The 23,100-nt window shown below is 38.4% G+C and overlaps 1 protein-coding gene across 1 annotated transcript in view; it reads right to left on the bottom strand.

Annotated features, from left to right (window-relative positions):
• The window catches only part of LAPTM4B (lysosomal protein transmembrane 4 beta), a 62,168-nt gene extending 39,751 nt beyond the window's left edge, over positions 1-22,417 (bottom strand). The window contains exons 1-2 of the mRNA XM_016157842.2: positions 21,953-22,417; positions 1,626-1,737 (exon numbers count right to left, since the gene is read on the bottom strand). Coding sequence (XP_016013328.2) covers positions 1,626-1,737; positions 21,953-22,402 — 562 coding nt within the window. The 5' untranslated portion in view covers positions 22,403-22,417. The remainder of the gene's footprint in view (positions 1-1,625; positions 1,738-21,952) is intronic.
• Between the last annotated feature and the right edge of the window lie 683 nt (positions 22,418-23,100).

Below are 23,100 nucleotides of genomic sequence, written 5' to 3'. Positions count from 1 at the left end.
TAATACATAGCAGGGTCAGAATTCAAACTAAGGTCTGGCTTTAGATTCTATACCCATGACAGCTATGCTAAACTAAGTCAACTAAATCAAAATCAAGTTTTCTCTCCCACATTTGTTCCCATCTCCTGACCATATAGATTCTCTAACCCCAATGAAGAGGCACACAGTTTACTCAAACTGGAAAGCAGGAATCATCGATTCCTTCCTTTCCCTCACTGCCCACACCAGCAAGTTCTGTCAATTCTACCTCCAAAACTTAGTCTCATCCCCATTTCTAGTATAGTCCGTATTGCAGAGAAACCAATCCCCTAAATACATCCTCTACTCAGCAATGAAAGGGATATCCTTTAAAGACACCAGTTCATAAAGGTTGAATTATTTAAAAACACTGAATAGCTTCCTCTCACACTGAGAATAAAATCCAAGAGCCTCACTATGTCTTTTGGAAGTGTGAAAATTAATAAACAGAAATGTCATTTAAAAATGGAGTTGGGAGCTTAGAAGAGAGAACTGTCCCATTCCTGTCACTCAATGTACACTACTGACCCCACCAGGAAGAGACTTACCTCGCATCTTCCATAGGAATTGATACTACTTTAACCACCTCAGCAGGAGGAAGAAAAGATTGCTCTTTGCCTAGACCTAGCTCAGCCAATGGGAGATGGCCATAACTGAGCCAAAGAAAAGTCACTTTATTTCGAACTTAGTTTCTTCCAATGGACTCTTTGTTTACAATAGACCCACCCAAGTCCATACATGGGCATTCCTAGTCTTTGTTTCTCTGGATTCCAGGTGGTTTACATTAGACCCCAATGTCCCAAATTGCAATCCTTTGTTGTTCTGGAATAAACCCATTTTGCTGGAGAAATATCTGGTTGTCTATTTAAGATCAACAAATACTCCCAGTTTATTTCTAAAACTGCATCTTGAGCCACTCTTCCCCCAGTCGCATTTATTTTTTCAAATGTATTTAAAGTTCTCCAAAGCCAATGGAAATAAATTTGCATAATTTTTTGTTTGGGATTATGCACAGCAGCACCCCTTTCAGTCAGGAGGGACACAGGGTGACTCTAATTACAAAATGTTCGGGTCCCTGTGATCCTCAAGCTGGGTGTCCAGCCTTCTCCCATTTAGTCCACATTCTACCTCCTGTGTATGTTTCCAACAATCAGAAAAAGGCCTCTTTAAAATCCACCAAATAACCAGCAACACAGTTTCTAGAATGGAGAATGTTCACCTCCTGGAAGAAAGGTAAATACTGAAACATACTTGAAGATGCAATAAAATACACATTACCCTTTTAAACTTCTTCCTGCCATTTACTCCCCTCTTCCCATAAAGACCAAAAGGCCAGGGTGAAAGTCATAATAAAGAAATCATTTTAAAAATGTGCACGTTAACATAAAATGTAAAAAAAAAAGTAAAAGATACATTCCTTATACTCCTGCACTCAGAACATAGGCAGAACACAGGCAGCACATAAATATTTCGTGATGTGGAAAGTTAAATATCAGTTCAAATGAGCCCATGAATCAATATTTGTAATTTAATAGAAAGAACTAACAATCAGATTCCCTGCCTTTAAAAATACGAAAATACCTTGAGTTGCAATCTGATGTACTTACTGGCATCATCCATGAACTCAAAGTCACCTCCTAGTTCAGAACTTGAAAAGTGATACTGATCTGGATCAGCCAGAGCGCTCAGTAGAATCAACAGTACCACAGCATTAATGATCTGCAATGAGGAAAAAAAAATTAATATACCCAAAATATAGTCCCCATGAAAGAAAATTATACTGACCACATGGAGTTTAACTTCAACAGAGACTTAACACTCAACACTAAGCCCCACCAACCAGGGGGGCAGGCAAACATTCCCAAGGCTGAAAAACTGCCAGCCCACTCAGATGCAGCCAAAGGCAGAAGGCTTGGTACCCAAATGATAGCTGGATTTCACCTCACTGCCCCCTTAGCCAGGACCCTAGAGCAGTGAACAATCGGCACAAACATATGTAGCAGCTCTGACGCCAGTGGTTGGAAAAGCACAAAAACTCTCTAGTTAGCCACATACACTCTAGTGAGAAACCCCAAGTGTTTGCAGGTGATAAGACATCCTTCACAGGTTCAGCCCATCTAGGAAACAATGTCAGAAAATAAATGCAAATCTACTTAGTGGCACAGCCAGCATCCTTTTCCTGCAGTAGCTCATGAGAGCCCCTTTCTGTCCTAGGCCCACATTTCTGTCTTCTAAAAATCACTGAATACATTTCCCTCGGGTATTCCAAACTCAGCTTATCTGAGTGGAAATCACCTTCGTTAACATCTCCCACCTCTGCTCCTCTTTTTCTGTTCTCTGTCTTAAAAAATAACATCACCCTTAATAATTAAAAGTGGAAAACACTTAGGCACTATGCTAAGTGCTTTATGTGGATCCTCTCTCGTAAGCCCTGCAATAGCCTAGTGAAGTACTTGCTAAATTATTCCTATTTTATAGATGAGAAAACAGGCTCGGGGGTTAAGAACATTGCCCAAGTTCAGGCAGCTAACAAATTGTGGAATTTGAATCCAGGAATTTCCATTCCAAAACCTAATCTCTTAAAGTCTCTTGTCATACTTGAAACCTGATTATCTTTGGGCTTTTCATTTTCCTCATTCCCTCTATCCAATCAACTGCAAAATTCTGACCATTCTACTTCTGCATCTCTATTTCACTTATTCGTCCCACCCGCCTGCTGCATGCTGTGCACACACACCAAGTGCAATGGGCTGAGCGGCAGGCGTTCTAGAGTTTACCTCAAGCCTGGGCTGAGATGGGATTGTTATTTCTTTTTTCTGGGTTTAGAAACTTATGATAGAGCCCTATGTTTTACTCTTGTCAAAAAGGAGAGAAAAGATAAATAATCTTCATAACAGAGTTAAGTCCTTTTACTAACTAAAGGCACAGCCTACTATAAAAATAATATTTGGAAATATCTATTTACAGAAGAGATTCAAATAGTCAGGTTATGTTTTACAAGACATCCACCCCAGAATCATTTTTAAACACAAGTGGTTCGGATCATTGTGGGATTTGGAATACTTTTTTTTTCTTCCTCTATTTTCCAAACTGCCTAATTTGGTCTGACTGATTTTTTTTTTTTTTTTTTTTGGCGGGGAGGAATATATATATATTTTCAATGAGAATAGCAATTTCCCAAAATAGACACATATAACTAATTTAAACAGATACTACAAGCCCAGGGTACAAGAGGTTATAAAGTGAAAAGAAAACTCCCTCCTATTCTTATCCACCAGTCACCCTCCCCACAGTGGTTATCAGAACTACCTAGTTCTTGCTTTCTCTCCAAAGATCAAAGAAAACCTTCACAGCACATTTTAAAGAGCGTGTGATTAGCAAAACTCTAGTTAAAGAAAACTTTTTAGGACATATCTAAGGCTTAATGGAAAGTACAAGCTAGTCCCACAACTGGCACGTGATGTTTGACAAAGATGTTCTTTGATAAATTGTCAAGTTTTCTTGGCATTTCATTCCCTCAATAATCTTATCTTTGGAAAAGGCAGTCCGAAGATTATAGACTGAAATAAGATCCAATAAAGTAACCTCAGAATGTGTTTTGAAAAGTGGAGTACCAGACAAAGGCGGAATATTTGTTGTTATTGTAGTGGGGTTGATTTTAAGGTTGAAAAGGGAAAACATAAATGTGGATTCATGGGCTGTGCTTTCATAAAGGGCAGAGTAGGGAGGGTAAGAGAAAGTGAGGAGGAGGTGCAGTGTGTCTGGTTACAGAAATATGGCCTGGATTTAGAGATCCCGCAGGGCTAGTTGTGGAGTTTGGCTTGTATTTCTAAGTGTAATAAGACGCCAGTGGAGAATATTAAGGAAAAAGTGTGATCTAATTGACATTCAAATGAGTAAATTATGTAAAACACCTAGAGGGTTACTGGCATATAACAGCCACTCAGATTAGTTCCCTTACCTCTTCACACCTTAACAAGAACCATATATAAGCTCTTGGCTGGCATCAGAAAATTATCCAGTTTCCAGATTCTCTGAGCCAGTGTTATGCAGCTGCTTTCCTGCCCTTTCAGTTGTAATGACCTGTCACCTCCTATTCAGCTTGTTACTATTCCCTTGCCTGGTTTATATTTACTAATTGCCTATCACAGATCAGGTATCTGATAAGTGCTTAGGAAGAATTCTCCAGGACTCAATATGAGGTTAAATAAGTTATGGGCCCAAATAACACAACACATAAAGCAGTAAGCCCCACAAGAGTTTAGAGAAAGAATAATGAAGTTCAGAGAAAGACAGTACCAAGGGGGTGACTGGGAGATGCAACGAAGATGGTAGCATTTGGACAGATAAGAAAGTTGTGGAACCTCAGAGGCTTGAGAAAGAACAAGTTCAAGTATGACTAAGGCCACTGGGACAGGAGCCTGTACTAAAATTGGCAAGTAGTTCCATTTGGTTGGAACACAGCATATGGAGCAAAGTGCTAGGAAATAAAACTAGAAATGCAGGCTGGGGCCAGATGGTGGAGCGTCCTCAACACCAGGATAGGAATTTGGGGCTTTATTCAAATAGTTAATGAAGGATACCTAAAAGGTTTTTGAGGTGGGATATGACATGATCAGAGCTGTCACTAGAAACTACAAGCTGGAAGAGAATGTGGGGGCTAAAAAGGAGGCAGGAAACCAGACTATTGCAATACTCTGGTGAAGAGCCAGTAAGGGTTTTATTGACTGAGCTCTATTCTCATGCCAACCCTGTAAGATTGTCATCTTACGCATTAGTTTGAGAGGTTAAGGGAATTTATTTTAGGTTCAATATGTTGAAGAGCCATGGTCTTGAACCCAAGGCCTTTCCCCAGAGCAGTAGAATTGTTAGACTTAGAAAGTGACTAGATGAAAAGATAAAAGGAAGCAAAAAAAGACTGAGATTTCAAGCCTGAGTGATAAGATATATCTTATCAGAAATAAGGAAGATCACTTGAAGGACCATAACAAGGTTGATTTTAGATATGTTGTACTGAAAAGTACTTGTAGGATGTCCAAATAATCATATTTTTAGCTTGTCCATCTGGCCTCTAATCTTCACTCTCTCTATTCAAAACCTTTGGTACTCAAGCCTGCCCTCAGCTTTTCTGCTTGCCTTCTCAAGTTCTGATGGCCTGATACCTAATCTCGTGTGCATTCTGCTGTCTCCTGCTCAGTCTCTGAACATGTCACATCATTCCTGACAACAGTTCTGACTACTGGGTGGGTGTGTTCCTCTCACTCCAAACTGGGCTCTATACTTAGTTGTGCACTAGTTGCTCTAGTAACTATCATCTGTCCCTGTATTTCTAGTCCTATGGCCCTTCTCTCTGTACTCATAAGCCACAGACCACAGTCCTGGGGCCAAGTCTGCTTCCAGGAGCCCTTGTTCTTTGTGAGGTAGTCCAGAGAAAGGAGACATATATAGAACTAAGATGTGATGGTAAGGTCATTTGTTATATGTCACAAATGACTCACCATTATGCTCTTTTAATCACAGAGTGAATATTTCATAATAGAAGGTGTGCTGACACATATTTACTGTATTATTATTGTTGGATGAGAATTTGGCATGCCATGATGTGAATGCAGGAGTGACAGGTTGATCTGTGAGGGCGCAGGTCTATGCAAAAGGGAGGGGCAGGGGTGGGACTGGCCATGGCAACAACTAAACACAGTCAGATGGAAAAGGTCAAATACAAGTCCAAGTCCCAAGAACACTGGATAAGAAGTAATTCCCCAAAGAGAAAAAATGGAAATCACTCAATCATCCATTCTGACCAAGAATGAAATGTCACCACAAATGAGAACCAAGAGACACTAAGCCTTGCCAGGAACAGATTATGTAATCACCACAGCTAATCTAAATGAAGAGAAAATGAGGGCATATTTATTTTCTCATTCAGTTAATGCTCACTTGCATTTGGACTTTGTCCATTTTGATAGGTTGTATACAAACTGTTCCCTATTCTATTTACAAAGTGTTCCTGCTGTGTCACATATTTTCCCCTTGTTCTTGATAATAATTACTTCCATATGTAAATAAATTTAACTTCTCTCCAATTACTTAAGTGGTCTTCAGGCCCTTGTAATTTCTCTATGGATCCAAAGTGCTCTTGACCCTTAAGTCACATATCAGATCCTAACTTGCAGCTTAAATCTAAACAACTGAAAATGTAAAATGTAATTATCAGCTCTTTTTAAAAGCCTCAATAAAAGAAACAACAGTCAAACCCACTGAGACAGTAATAACACGAGAATCAGAAATTGGCATAGAAAGTTGTGTCCAAAATGATCATTGCAGATTTATTTATAATAAAAACATGAAACAAAAATAGGAGAATGGCTAAATAATATTACAACCAAATAACAGAATCCTAAGCAAGCATTGAAAATCATATTCAGAAAACGTTCACAGTATAAAGTGAAAACTATAGTCTAAAAATGCTATATGATTCTAATTTTATTATGCATATTTGAATATGCTCAATGTATAAATAACATACTAAAAGCACTAAAAATACAATGTTATATATAGCATGTGGTATGCTTTTAGAAAACTTATAGCTTTATCTTTTTCCTTTTTGTATTTTCCAGAGTGTCTAATGTGAGTATAATTGCTTTTAGAGTCAGGAAAAAATTATTTAAAGCTTCGAAAAGATATTAATGTAAAATATGTTATAGAAAAAAACAAATCTGGCTGGGCATTCAAGTCAAACTTGGAAATATGTATAATGGGGGAGAAATATCACAGTAAAATAGAATAATATCAGAGTAGAACAGAATAATAATAATAAAGGGATCTGCTACTTCCAATAATGGTGAACTAGGTAATATAAATCAATCTTCTCACTGATAACAACTAGGAAACTTGGACGAAATATAAACAAATGTCTGTGAGAAAGCATTATATGGCTAACAAGGAAGTGAAGAAGTACTGGGCCAAGGTCCAGGAGAAGGCAGAAATGTCCCTGGAGCATTTGTCGATTCCAGGAAAGACAGATGAGAGCTAAGAGTTTGAGCAGCATCATTGACTTTGCTGGGCCTGGGTGTCAAAAGCTGGAGTTCAGGGCTTGCGGGTTGGGGGAAGAGGGGTAAAGGGCAGATTTCCCCAGGACTTTGCCATTAAGAAATTGAAAGGATAAAGTGAACCACCGGAGTAAGATGAACCAGAAGTAGACAAGCTTTTATAGGGACACAGCCCAGTTTTGCACCATCTGAAATCCTGAGATTGGATTAGGGGATCCCCAGATACTAGACCCCGGTAAGAAGCTACTAAAATCCCTAATGGAAAAATATATCATCCTATGCCTATTTCTTCAATTTTTCAAATACAATGTCTAATACAAGAAACAGAAGACAAGACGCTAAGAACAAGAACCAGCCAAAACTACAGAAACAGACCATAGGTGCTCTATATATTGAAGGTGATGGGCATGCCCTTTATAGTGACTATGCTTCCTATATTACAGGAGATAAGGAAGAAATAGAATGAGAATTTGGCAGGGAACTAGAATCACATACATACACAAACATAAAAGACATGACAGATTCAAAAAGAATAGAAACTCTAGAATGAAAAAAATAGTCAAACCAAGAATTCAAAATGGATTTAACCCATTAGACACAGTTGCAAGAAAATTAATGACTTAGATAAGACAGAAGAAAATATTCAGACAGCTGGCTTTAATAATAATAAAAGAAGTAAGAAGACAATGGAGTTACATCTTCAAGATCTAGGGAGGAAATGCCTACTTACAACTTTATATGAAGCAAAAAATAATCCTTCAAGGATAAAAATGAAACAAAGATACTTTCAGACAAAATTGAGGGAATTTGTTACTAGCAGCTCGGCACTAAAGAAATCATTAAAGGGTGTTCCTTGGGCAAAAGAAAAATGATACCAGATGGAAGATTAAAGGTGTACAAAGAAATGAAGAACAAGAAAAATGATGATTATGCTGGCAACTGAATATTGATAATATAATAGCAATAATAATGGCTTATGAATTCAAAATATAAATAGAATCAAAACAAGAAAAATAATAGCATATAAATCAAGAGTAGATAATTGGAATTGAACTGATCTTAGGTCCTTGCATTGTCCAGGAAGAGAATGAAAGTACCAATTAATGTGAGATTTTAAAAAGTCAAGGATGTATGTTGTAATCTCTAGGATAACCTTTAAGAGAACCTGGATGGTAGATACATGGGTATTGGCTAACGACAACTGAGCTGTTCATATTTTGTGCCCTTTCTGCATGTGCACAATATTCACAGTAAAAATAGATAAAAATAAAAAATATAAATTATAATCTGATATGCCGTTTTTCAGATAGTTGGCTAATTTTTATACTTCAATATTTACAATTTTTTTCTAAAATCTATTAATGGCAGATATGCCTTTCACTTAGGTCCAACTTCAATGGCCAAATCAAAATGAAATGAAAAAGTTTGAACTTTTTACTTGAAATTTCTCTTAGTAAAATTTTAGAATTCTATTCCAAATGTGCTTTATTATTCAAATAAGCCCCTTTCTACAATGGTCCTGCTCTGAGATTGAAATAAATTTCTGACACTTGCTATTTCAATTCAAACAATTATGATAAATATATTTAAAAAATAGATTTACCAAAATCCTATTTGCCTAAAAAATTGACTAAATTAGTTCACATACTGTGTGCTCAACACTCTGTTGGCTTATATGAAGATGATTAAGACATAGTCCCTGCCTCCATGGATTACCAGTGGGATAAACACATCAATGGCCAAGTAAAATATAGAATAAATTATATAATATTCATTAATTCAATTATTCAAAAATTACCTATTAGGCAACAAATATATCCCCAGCACAATGCACAGGGAAATGACTTTATTAACACCAGGAAGTAAGAGGCTTTTGGAAATCTTGAGAGATAAAGATTACTGCACAAATAATTTTAGGGTATCAGTCTAAGTGACTAAGAATTAAGTGTGAAGAGAAAGCCCAAGAAAACAAAAACATAAAAATGAGTTAGTTCTCTGAACTAGATTATAATTATAGCCAACATTTTACGTTGTGGAAGCTATAGATCAAACAACAGTCTCTAGGTTATATACTGTAAAGGAAAAAGTTTAAGCAGTATAATGGAAGTTGTGCCTTTATTAGAGCTCCATTTTAATAGGCAAATTTTTTAAATGTACTGTAGAGATTTTTTTTTTACCCCAAATTCAGTGAGGTCCTTCTGGTTGACCTGGTAGTCCACAGTGCCATCCTTTTAACATGTCTTCCTCCTGGGCGATGAAATCACTAACTACACATACCATTTTATATTATTTTATATCATTGAAGCAGTTTTGCCTCCTCTGTTACACTGTTCTACAGATAAGGACTCTCAGACTTCGGAGAAAACCTGATCAAGTGCATATCATTTTCAGCTGAGACTCAACCACTGGTCCCTTTGATTCTAAATGCCATGCACACTCATTCCAGTAGCCCAGGTCCCTCCCGAGAAGTCACCACATTGCATTCACAAGCCTTGGCCACTCTGCCAACCAGTACCCCGGCAGCTGGCTCAGAATTCTTTTCAAGGGAATGTTCCAAACAGCCACTCTCAATGTGACAGGAGGTTGGCAAGCAAAATGAAACCGATTTTTCACCCCAGGAGCAGCAATCACAATGCCACCGAATGGACTTAGTTGGGTTCTGATCTTCACTCTCAGGCTGAGACATCATTATATACTCTGAGAATAAAGGGCCCACATGATAAATGAGAAAGATGTCTGGATAATAGACAGAAAGCAAAGGATGGTCCCCTAACAGAGGCCAAAAAGAGGAATGCTGTCCAAAGGACCTCTGGGAGACTTGGCAGATGGGAGAGGGAGGTGATGGGGAATAAAAATATGCCTTAAAGAACATTCTAGATTATCTCTGAATATGAAGAGATAGGCCTAGCCCAGAGCCTAGTTTTAGGATGGGCTATCAAACCTAAACTCTGTATATTAAAAAAAGTATCAAGTACTACAGGGTTAGAAGTCTGTCATCTGGAAAAGAGAAGGGAAAATATGAAGTGCAAAATAACAATCAACTTTTTAGTGCAGTGAACATGGTGCTTTGTGTTCTAATATGCTCTATTCATTAGGTCTATTAGTACCTATTTGTAACCATCCTATTCCAATGGTAAGATATCCTTTGAAAGACTGTTCAAAGTGATTGTATTACTTGCTCCCTGTTCAGATGTAATATTTAAAATACTTTATTTCTGTAGCTGTTCACCAGACAGAAGTAAAACTCACAAAATAGAATGTCTTTATGAATGAAAATGAAGAGATAGTACAGATGTAACCATTACAATATAAATATTGCATTCTATTCAAGAACAGTGTAGTTATATTATACTTTAGAGTTCAAATTTCCCAACAAAATAGCAATATATTAAATATACTCAAAAACAAAAACAAATTTGGAAATTAAAGACAAAAAAATCTACACTTCTAGAATTGAAACAGTTTGCAGTGCTAGAGCAAAGATCTGTTAAAGTATAATTTGAGAGTTTACTTCTTTAAAAACAATATTTTTTTATTTTTCAGTTATAGTTGACATACAATATTAGTTTCAGGTATACGACATAGTGATTAGACATCTGTATAACTCATGAAGTCAATAAATCTGGTACACATCTGACGGTTAACTAGTTTAAGTCTTAACTGTCAAAAGAAAATCAAATGCAACATATTATAATCTACCTGTCTTTTAGACAACTAAATGTTTTGCAATCATAATGCTGAACTGTTGAATTATGCTTTCTTTTTTCCATACATAAGTAGTCATTACTATGAATCTATGTAATGGAACATTCTTGAAGGTGATATCAACATCTAATATTGGTACTTCTATTTACAAGAAAACAGTATCAGATTACTTCAAAAGTAGATGACCTCTGCAGATCACTGCTAGTGGCTATTGTCAAAGTAAATTAATGAAAAGATTATCTAGTAAATTATTATGTTACTAATGTGACAACATAAATATCTCTAATATTCCATTCTTGCTTATATACTTACTTTAGAATAAATATTAAGATTAATAATTGAGAAACTCCCATTTAATTTCTAAACGACTGTTGGGGGAAAAAGAGACAAAGAAATATTCTCAAGTAAAAAATAAAAGAATTGAAGAAGGCATCTATTGTTATTTACTGATTTAGTTTTTAAAACATTTTCACAAAAGCTCTATAGTATTTCTCTGTTATTAATTTAAAATTTGTTCCTTATTACTATACTTTGGCTCTTATCACCAAGCAATCAGTACTTGTTCTATTCAATACTTCTGAAGGAATAAAAACTAATAGTCAAAGTTTTAACATAGGCAAGATTCTGAGAAAAGGAATTCAGCCTCACAAATGTGTAGGCCACTAAACCATTGCTATTAAAAGTATGGTGTGCAGACCAGCAGCTTCAGCCATCACCCAGACTTATAACTGACGCATAACCTTGAGGCCCACCCCATACCTAATGAACCGGATATATATGTCAGCAATAATGACAACTGTCTTCTCAGCAGCAATACAGAAGTTAAAAGACAGTGGAATGAGAGCTTCCATGTGTTATGAGACAATAACTGTCAATCTAGGATTGTATATCCAGCAAAAATACCTTTCAAGAATGAGGGCCAAATGAAGATATTTGCAAAGAACAACTGTCAGAGTTTGCTACTGTCACATACTTACTAAAGAACACTTGAAAATACATACTTCAGGCAGAAGGGTAGTGGTCCTAGATAGCAAGTCTGAGGTATAAAATAAATGATGGATCATGCACTTTCCACATTTGCAGTATTAAAATATTTATTTTTTAAATAAAAATTATAATGATTGCCAAAAAAAGAGAATAATGGACAAAGATATAAATAATGTGTGGGTAATTCTATACAAACATTGATTATACAGATCAATGTCTTTGGGAGCTTTAAAAAAGACACTAAAATACAAGAAATGACTAGAATAAGAGGATCTTTATTGTTTAAAAGAAAAGCAAGATACTTTTAACTCTAGACTTTAATCAGTGAAGTATACATGTCAAGTTTTTTGAGTGGAACCACTAAAATAACAGAAATAGAGTACAGCTTCCAGAATAGCAGCTAGGGAAAAATGAATAAGAAAAAATACAGTCAATATGAAAAATGTCAACAAAGGAGACAAAAACAGAAATTATGACTGAAATAAGTCCTAATATATTAGTAATTACTGTTAATGTAAGTGAACTAATTTCTCCAGATTGTCAGGCTCTCCGACACTGCCACCTCTGTCCTCGAACTTTACTATATGCCTGTCACAATGTCACATTCTCCTTTGTAGTATTTATCACAGTTATGTTTCAATATTTATTTGCAAGATTACTAATATATATTAATTACTGACTAATATTTATTTCCTCTACTAGACCACAGATTCCATGGTGGCAAGGACTGGGTCTATTCTGAATCACCATTGTTATCACCAGTAGAGAGCACAGTTCTTACCACATAGGAAGTTCTCAATAAAACCTTGTCAGAGGAGGAAGGAAGGAAGGAGGGAAGAAAGAAACTAGATAATAAGCATCAACATATCCTCTAGGCTTAAATTTCGTACAATTATTTTCTTTTGAGATGGAAAGCCTTTAACCACAAGCAGGTAGTTTTCTGATTCATAAGCTAGCTTTATTTTATGTCTTATACAGTTAACCATGAGTTTTCATACCATAATTGCTATCCATGTGGTCTTCATTTTATCTTTTAAAAAATTCTTAGTCAATTAAAAACTCCATTAATGTGGTGTATCTTGGTAGAAATGCATGTACATTTAAAAACTTAGTTTCATCCACAGCCATAACCAGTTCTATAACTTGTTTAAAGTGTTTTACTATCTTTTAATAATTATTTATTTTTAGAATTATTAACTCCAATTTAGAGAAGACAACTGAAGTACTGAGAATAACTAGTTTCTTAGACTGGAATCAAAGCCTCCTGTAGGTTAGTACAGTTTTCTAATGGGGGGGGGGGGGACAGGATCTTTGAAAGAAGGCTGCCTTTACATGGCTTTCCAGAATAGTAGACATCCCTCAATCTGTTCTCCCCTTCTTTCACAGTAAGAGGCTTATCTGGATACATAAATGCCCTGCTAAATATAACATCTCCCATTGTCCCTTACAGCTAGGTCTTATGTCTTATGTTTGGCTACTGGGATATAAGTAAAACCTTTGTGTCATTTCCATTTCACATCCTTAAAAAAAATTAAGTTGCATGTTCTCTAGGGGCCCCTTCTTCCTTCTAACAGGCCAGAACACAAACCCGGTAAACTCTCTCCAACCATGCAGATGAGGACAAAAGAAACAGCCCCCTTAGAACCACTCAAAGAATTGCATATTTAGAATGGCAGAGCTGCCCGACCAGCCTGGGTCTCTGGGTGGCCTCACATAATAAAATCTGCCACCCTTCCCTGGATTGTTAACATGAGAGAAATAAACTTCTATGTCAAGTATACATTTTTGCATCTCTGTTACAGCAGTTTTATTTATACAATATCATAGAGTTTAAAGTAAATATTAACACAAAAGAGAAAATTATCAGAGAATCCTAATTTAATCCTATCTTAAAAAGAAAGAGAAGAAAAGACTCCTAGACTAGTACCTCTCGGTCAAGAGGTCGGGGGAGGGGGGGTAATCAAAACTGAGACCTCAACAAAGGACTAGCCAAGAATCAAAACTTTTTCTTTAAGCATAGTTGGGACACACTGTCAGGCCTGGAGACTCTATCTTTTTAGTCCTGAATGTTATCCCTTCTGTGAAGTTGGACTTACCAGGCTGTCTTCATGAAATTGAATTAAGTAATCAAATCATTCTATGATCATAATTTAGTATCCTCTAAAGGAAAAATAAATATAGGCCTAAGGATAGGAGTATTCAACTCAATGATGATTCTATTTCTGCACTGAATATTAATAAATTGGCATACTAGTTTTATGTGTTAGTCTACCATGAGGTGAGTTGGTGTGAATCAGCCATTCAACTTTAGGCCATTGACAAAATCCAATCTCTGATTCAGGAAGGTTGAGAACTCACTAAGAAAAGGCCTAATTCTAATGCGTCCCACCTGGTCTTCCCTAGGTGACCCTGTAAGTGCTTCTTTTTTTTTTCCAATGTATAATGCCTCCATTTTTGCAACCCCTAAGCCTTCTATTACTACTCAACACAATGTTAGTACCTACTGTGTACAAGTATTATTTTTTCACCATCTCTGCACCATGGAACCAATAAGCCATGTAATTTTAGCATCTCAAGGTTAATAAAAGAAAGAAAGAAGCTCAAGCTTATTTTTACTAATAATTAGAAATTGTATTCCTCAAATATTTTTTGGCCTCCACATTATTTCCTTGAGAAATAATTTTTTCTTGGAAGCTGCAACTGCAAAGAGGCAACTCTAAATCTTTAAATGTTTAAGAGCAACTGAAGTGATCTTTGCTTAATTTTTATTTTGCTTCAAGGAAAATGGATTAACCAGTTTATAGCTCTTCAAGTATTCTTATTAAGGATCCAGAAGCAAGTCTACTAAGAGCCAATGAAGCTGGAAGAAAAAGGAGAAAGCAATGAATAATACTGCTAAGGCTCGCACACAGTTTCTACCAGTATCCCTTTATGACCAATAATATATCTATCAAGAGAAAAAAAAACGGTAGCTTCTTCCTTCCTGGTGAAAATTCAAAATAAGATGACACAACAAATACATTACACATTTCGTTAAATATAACACACGTCATAATGCAAAACTCATGTTAATAACTTTAATACTTGATGCTTTGTTAGTTAAGTTAGATATAGTAAAAGTGGGTCTCGGATAGACTGATAGTAACAAAACGGCTTTATTGGCAATCTTTAATTTATTTCTTGGCTGGCCCATCTTTAAAATGTTCTGATGAACATTTATCATAATGTGCAACAAAAGCTAAAAAGATATATTAAATAATACTGAAATCTTCACTAGCCATTATTTTATAGAACTTGATCCTTTATATTGGGAGAGATAGGGGTGGGAAACCTGTACATTTTTAAAAAGGTTCACTGGAAATCTTTTAAAAATCCAGTACTCTTCATTTCCAGAAGTATTTGATTCCTGAATTCAGATAAAGAAAGTCTGGATGGCAAGAGAGACTTGTATCAATCGCTAACCAATAAAAAGTCCCATCCATATTATTCGCACCAATAGCAAATGAGAGACTTGGGCTGGAAAGAACTGTACCTGATATAGCTCAGATTTGGAAGACCATAATGTACCCTTTCCTGTTTTCTAGCTATCTAAAACTGCCTGACAGTTTAATCTTCCTTAAAAACTGCTTTTATCCTATCACACTGTTCATAATTCTTCATTGCCTCCCCACTACCTACAGAATAACATCCAAACTCTTTAGCCTAGTATTTCAGTCTCTGACAACCTAATCTAGTATGGGAAACACTAGTCAATAAGGATTATATAAGTACCACGAATTAGTCCATATTTTGGTCTGGACTTGGGGACCAAGTCATAGAATCTGACAGCTAGAAAGAAACTAAAATCTGTGCCTGACCTACTGTGCCTGACCCTAGAGTTGCTTCGAGGTCTAAATAAGAACAAATGCGAAAGCCCACTAAAAACTATCAATCATTCTACAAATACAAGATGTCAGTTTTACTATCCAGTATTACTACCCAGACAAAAATCAATAGAACTTCTCAGAATACAAAGAGACCTTATCAGGCTTGGGTATACAAGCAAGCTGTGACTTTCAAAGTGAACTAGTTAATTACTTGAAAGGCCAGGTCACAAAGCCAATGAGGGCCACCAGCTACTCTGAGCTCTTTCATCCTTTATAATCTGATATATAGCCAAATACCCTGTGAACAGTATCTGGCACAAAAGCAGCATTCAGTATATATTTGCTAAATGATTAAATTCCTAAAATACACTTGGGTGATGATAAAAAAGATAATATGTACAAAGGATGACCCATCCCTGGTGTCCATGACAGATACTTTCAACTACCAGCACCATTTTTTAAAAACACACTAAGAAAACACCCTGGCAAAACAATGAAAAATTACAAGGGCAAATGTATGTTTGAATGTGTTGAGAAAAATTCAGAACCTAATGGTAAAACACACTCCATAAGAAATGTGGGCTTTAGCCTAAAGCACTTTTTACTGTCCTCCAAACATTCTTTCCTTGTCCTCCAGGTAAAAAGTATCAGATTCCCTGGGAAAAATTACTCAGCCATCCACTCTCAACTCGGTGCTTTCAATAAAGTTAATCCCACCCGGTCTCACAACCCTCCTAAACTACGGCTCAAGGGCAGAATATCCCAGACTTAAATTCATCACTGTATTCTAGTCGCATAATCCTGGCCTCTGGTTTAGGGATGCACAGACAACTTGTCAAATCAGAATGAATCTCCAGATTTAGGCTTAAGTGTTGGCTGGCAAATTCCACAGCCATTTGTATCCAAAAGGAGGATAACCGAAAGGGAGGGGGATGGGAGAGGCGAAAGAGATGTGGCCCGCCCACTGTGTTAACTGTTTCAAACACAGGTCATGAAATACACAGACCTTCCTGGGATAGAGAGCCAGTTTTTAAAAGTAGTTAAATTCATATTTGTGTCTGAGAAAAATACCCCTGAGAACTGCATCTATAATAGTCTTGGGGTTGCGGGGAAATGGATTATTAATGGCAAGACTAGTAGCAGAAAAACCAGTTATAGTCAAGCAAGTGCTAATGAGAGCCTAAACAAGGGAAATGGTAGCAAGAATAACAGGACAGAATAAGGAGGTAATCAGGATATAGAGCAAAAAGCAATCATATATGGTGTAACCGCACATGAATTCATTTCTTTAGCATTTTGCTTTAATCTAAGCTCACTTTGCTTAGCCTGATAGGACTATGACTCACCTTTATTTTCTTCACCAGATCCTCCTACCTGTACCATACACTATATGTCCACCCTATCATCATTAAGCCCTTAGGACATGAGGGTCTGGTCAGCACCAAACTCACTTAAGAATAAAGCTTCAGGTCTATCAATCATGACCAAGAGACAATACAATAACGAAACTTCAAACTAGAATAAGCTCTTAATTAAACAAAGATCACACCTGGGCCTCAGTTATGTTTCAGCTCTGGACTCAGGAAAGCAGAACAGCTCCACAGACCACATCCCCTGGAAGCCAGACAGAACGATGCCATGACTGACATCGGGACCTGGTGCCATGATCCACCGCCTCCTACCTCAGCCCTGACCAATCAGTAGAGCCCACGACCCCAACTACCACAGGAACCATGATTGATTTCTCCCTTATGTAACCTGGCCAGTAGAGGCCATCCCGGAGCCAGGTTTCTAAAGAACATTAGCTCACCCTAGTCTCTGGGCGTGGCATCTATTCCTTAAATAACCCTTTACTTTCTTTGCTGCAATTTCCAATTCATGTTTTATTTGGCTTGGATGCAAACGAGCAAGTGGACCCTTTGAGTATGCAGTCACAATGGAGATGGAATAAAGGAAGAGAATAAGATGGAGAGAGGAAAGAGGCATCTGGCTGGAGAGTCTGGATAGACAGTAAGAGACTAGAGTATGAGCAAATTTAGGGAGGGAGTTAACTGATTCAGGTTTAGAATACTGAATTTTGTTAAAGAAAGAAAGGAAGAAAGAGGAAATCCCAGAAGACTACATAGCAATCAGTCTGCTTCAAATATTCTTTATATCATGATCCCTCTAGAAACCAGGACAAGTTAGCCTTCATTCTCTGTAAAGATGGATAAGCATCTTACTTGTCTTTCCAATAATGTTTGTAGATAGTAAAAGTTATGTAATAATTCAACCTCTACCTCATATCATAATAGAAAAATTAATTTGAGATGGATCACAAATGTAAATATAAAAGCTAAAGCCGTAAAGCTTCTGAAGAAAATGTAAGAGAATGTCTTTACAACTTTGGGGTAGGCAGAGATGTCTTAGAATTCGGAGTACAAACTATAAAAGAAAAAAATGACAAGTTGAACTTAATCAAAATTAAAAACTTTTATTCATCAAAATATACCAGTGGAAGAGAGACTATTCCATGGCATGACCGCAGCTAGACACTTGAGCTATGTTCAGCTAAATCCCGGCCAGACAGAGACTGCTTCCCATAAATCCCTACAGGGAATGACTGAACCACCCACCCCTCCCCCATGCCCCACGCATGCTGGTTTCTAGAACAGGCACTTGCCCTGCCCTGAGCAAGCATGTAAGGCATTTCCCCTTATCTGGGGTGGGTCAAGCTTCAGTACCTGATATATAATTCTTAAGCAACTGTCATCCAGTACAGAGGATATCCACATTGCCTGCCACTGCCCAAGATGCCTGATATGTAAGTTCCCTGAAATAAACTCTTAATGTAATGCCAGGACTCTACAGACTCTCTCTTTGGTCTCTCAGCCCAGTAAATCTTATAAGCAATCCCATTAAAAAAAAAAAATGAGTAGGTAAGCCACACCCTGGGAGAAAATATCCACAAGTGTATACTTAACAAAGGACTGGTATACAAAATATATAGAGTTCTTACAAATCAATAAGAAAAAAAGACAAAATCCAATTTAAAAAATGGGCAATAGTGCTTCACAAAGGAAGATATATGATTGGCCAATAAGCAAAGATAAACTGTTCCACATCCTCAGTCATAAGAAAATGCAAACTACGGCCACTATGAGCTACCACTACACCACCCACCAGACCGGCTAAAATTAAAAATACTGACAACGCCAACTGCTGATAAGGAAGTGGAGCAGCTAGAACTTCACATATTGTTGGCTGTAGTGTAAAACGGTAGAACTGCTTTGGAAAACTGGTTGGCAGTTTGCTATGAAGTTAAACATGTATCTACCCAATGACCAGCAATTCTACTCCTAGATATTTACTCAAGAGAAATAAAAACATGTGTGTCCACCAAAAGTCTTGTGCAAGAATCTTCAGAGCAGCTTTATCCATCATAGCTACAAACTGGAAATAATCCTAATGACTACTATCTGACAAACTGGTAAACAAATTGTGGTATATTCATACAATAAAATAAACTCAGCAATAAAAAGGAACAAGCTTCTAATATACCCCAACAACATAAATAATCATGGTAAGTGAAAGAAACTTGATACAAAAGAATATAATTCCACTTAACTCACGTGTGACGTGGGGATATATATGATGAGGATTAACTGGGAAGAGGCACAAGGAAACTTACTGGGTTTTTGAAAATGTTCTCCAGGGGTATGGTTACACAGGTGTATGCACTGTCAATTCAATGGACTGTACACTTAATATCTGAATTTCACTGTATGTAAATATTGCCTTAATAAAAGGAAAAAATAAAACAAAGACAAATAAACAAAAAAAGGATCTCTAATATAAATATCTAAAATAAATATGCTTTGTTACTAGGAAATCTTCATTATTCCAAGGCAAAAATAAAACACAGACACAACTTTTAAAAAGAGTAGAAAACAGTAGAAACAGTACAGACTAAAACGTCACTCAGACTATAAACCAACTATAGGACGTTAGGTAAATCACCTAAGCTCCCTTAGCCTAGTTTTTATCATCTATAAAAGGGAAAAAGAAAATTATCTCACCAAGAATCTGTAAAAGTTAAGCTTATGCAAAGCATCGAGTATAGTACCTGACACATTGGACTTTAGTAAAGGGTGGTGGTAGAAAACAAGAAAATGCATAAACAATATCCACTTTATCTTATCTGGTATAACAGGCACTTATTTATTAGTTTAAGAAAGAACCCTTCCGGTGGACTCTTACTTGAATATCTACAGATAGTCCTATCCTTTATTTCCTGATAACTGACCCCACATTCCATTCAGATGGCTGGTGAGGTGAGGTGTGGGGGAAAGAGGGAGAAGTGCCTTGTTCTTCAGTGACCCTGGTCCCTCAGCCTAAATCTGTTCATGTAAATCAAAGTTGTGGATAACCATATCATATTTAAAGGTATGAAGGAAACTCACTGTAAAAAAAAAAAGTCTAAATTGTTTTATGAAGTGAGAAAGATTTTTTATAATGATTATCAGTACTTAAACCAGGTTTCCTATTAATTAGGTTTATCTTAAGTGGCATTCTTACCTCTACTAGAAAGCTTTTTAATTATCTTTCATATATTTCCAAACGCTAAAACATGCACCCAATAACTACTTTCCACAAACGGCATGCTCCAACAATAGACAAAACATTCAAAGTTCTTTTATCACACCAATATTGTCTGGTTGGCTTACAGCCAATAATAGGCTCAAGTAGACTTATCTTTCCTGTAGATCATGCAGTACATTTGCCTAATGCAGTGCCCTAGATTTTACAAATTACATTCACTGATGTACTTGCAAGTCTGCATATTTGAACATTTTCGAGGACACAAGATATTTATATAAAACAATCTGTCTTGATCATCAATAAAAGCGCTATTTTGAAGCTACCTACTACCTTTTGCTATACAGTAATTTTAAATTTCTATAAAGGGATTTCCTGGCTTTTAGCAAAGTTAGGGTTCAGCCAAGATGTTAACGTTCTATCTGCATTCACACTGCACAATAAAAACTCACACATATCGAAGATCTATTCGAAAGCTTTCAAGGCCAAAAATTTCTATTGTGTGTCCTGTGATAGGCACTGACTAAAGGAAACTTGAAACTATTAATAGCATAGAGAACACCATATGCCTGGGGGGAAATGTTTTGCTTAAAATGGCACATGACACAATTCAATATAATGTTCATAATGCATCAAAAAATTGAATAGGAACCAACATAAAAACTGATGACTGAGAAGAATTTATTCTCATTAAAAAGTTCCACAGGCCATCTTACTATCATTTTAAAGTATTTCCTCATGATGCAGAGGTATTCACTGAAAAGTGGCTTGGGTGTAGCCCTCCATGATGTCACAAAACCTGAAATGCAAAGGAATCCAACTCAATGGCGGTGCAGTCTAGGAGTGCCCAACAATCAGCCTGGAGCAGGCACAAGGCAAGACTCAATCAGGTTTCCTCATTGCCCCCGATTATAACTACTCCCCCAAACAAATACGATCTTAAAAGTTCCAAACTTAAAAAAAAAAAATTAGATTTGCCAGCGTTGCCTGCTAAGAAAGGTACAGGGATCACCTGTCAATGGGCAGGAAAGTAAGTGGGTGTAAAATGGCTTCCCCTTGCCGACTGAAACGCGGTAAATCACCTTCCTAAAGGCTTTACAACAAGTGTGGGGAGAACCATTCACAGAGTGTGACAAGAACCCCCAACCATTTCAACTCGGGATCCGAACGTGCGCAGCGGATGGCACAGCAAATGCGAGGCGATGTTGCGAGCAGGGAGAATGGGCACCGCGGGTCTGCGACCCAGACTGCAGGGTGACAAAACGTACCCAGTCACCCCACGACGTTGTCGGGACCCGTCAAAACACAAAGCCCACCGGGTATTAAGAAGAAAGAAAGGAAAAAGAAAACGCGTGCTCCGCAGTTAAGATCAGTTCTCTGGCCACCAAGAGCACTTTCACCGGAAACCGCAGGGCTCCAGGCCGGCGGCAGCGGGCTCTGTGCAGGGCTTTGGGGCGCGCCCCGGCCCACCGGCGCCCGCGAAGTGCCCCCGACTCCCAGCCCTGACCGGGCCCCCGCCACAGGTTGGCCGAGCTGAGCCGAGCCGGGCGATCACCCGCACGCTCACACAGAGAATTAAGTTTCTAATAATATAACTTTAGGCGGATTAGAGCCGGCATCACCCAGCCCAAGGCTGAACCAGGAGCCAACTTGGGGCAGAACGAGAAGCGAAGCCGGGGCGCCTGGGCGCTGGCGCCCCCTTCCTGGCAGGTGCGCCCCGGGCGCCTCGCCGCGGCCGGCCGCGCTTACCAGGTACCAGATGCCGAGCAGGATGGTGCCGGTGCGGACATGGCAACACAGGCAGCAGCTGTTGGAGTAGAACCGCGTCCAGGGCGCGACCATCTTCATCGCTCGGGCCGCGGGCGCCGTGGCGCGAGCGCGCGCCCAAGTTTGCAGGAACCTCGGCCGCGTCACTCCGGACGCCGCGCGGCTACTGCCGGCTCCCAGGCCGCTCCTGCACCGGCCCGGCTCGTGCCCGCTCGCCTGCTCGCCCTCGGGCCTTCGCTCCGCGTCTCCCCCGAGAGCTCCGCGTGGACGCAGCTGCCGCCGGACCCTCTGCTCTGAAGGCGGCGGGAGAAGGCGGAGCAGGCGGAGGTGGGGCGGTCTGCGGGGCACGTGACCCGCGCCCTGGCCCGTGATGTCACCGCAGGCTCCAGCCAGCTGCGGGCGCCGCCAGCCCACTGTAAATAAATAAATCATCCTGCACCATTGGCAGGTCCCAGAGTCAACCCACTGCGGAGGTCTGGCCTTCCCTCTCTCATTTAGTCATTCGTGTCACTCTACCACGCGGTTGAGATTCTTTTACAATCTGGTTGGTGGTGGTCTTCTCCCCTTCCACTCCTATCTTGCAGATAATCTGTCAGTGCAGTGCTTTCACTGTTGGCATCTTGCACACTGGAGGAAGGAAAACTGCAGGGTGTGATTCCGGTCAACTGCAGTACGTTGAACCGCTCTTGAAGCCGCCAAGAGCAATCTGTCTCTGCTTCTCGGCTCAATTACTGTGGTAGTAATCTCTTCCCAGAAAATCAGATGTGTGTCAAGGACAGCCTCACTACTTTGGGTAGCGATTTTAAATCAGAACTGCAGCTCTAAAGAAACTGTCATCAAGCCAATTACTGCTACAAGGTCTCTGCAACACAGAATATAGAACTTTAAGAGATCCTGAAAGATAGGACTCCAGTTTGGGGTTATTTCTTCCCATGTGGTGTTTTGTCTGGAAGCATCCTTGTCCTAGGTTAGCCTCTGAGGAATAGAGTGAAGAATAGAGTCACTGCAGTCAAGCTGCTAAATTTACTAATATCAAGTAGGTGGGGGTATGAGGAAATGATTCTGTTCTTGTTTTAAGTAGACTGGAAACTTAAACTTTTGAACTTTTCAGTTGGGTCTTGGTGCCTTAT

The sequence above is a fragment of the Rousettus aegyptiacus genome, unplaced genomic scaffold (assembly GCF_014176215.1).
Source record: "Rousettus aegyptiacus isolate mRouAeg1 unplaced genomic scaffold, mRouAeg1.p scaffold_m13_p_15, whole genome shotgun sequence".
Classification (NCBI taxonomy): Eukaryota; Metazoa; Chordata; class Mammalia; order Chiroptera; family Pteropodidae; genus Rousettus; species Rousettus aegyptiacus.
The sequence above is the reverse complement of the archived record's forward strand: the minus strand, read 5'-3'. Positions and strand labels throughout refer to the sequence as shown.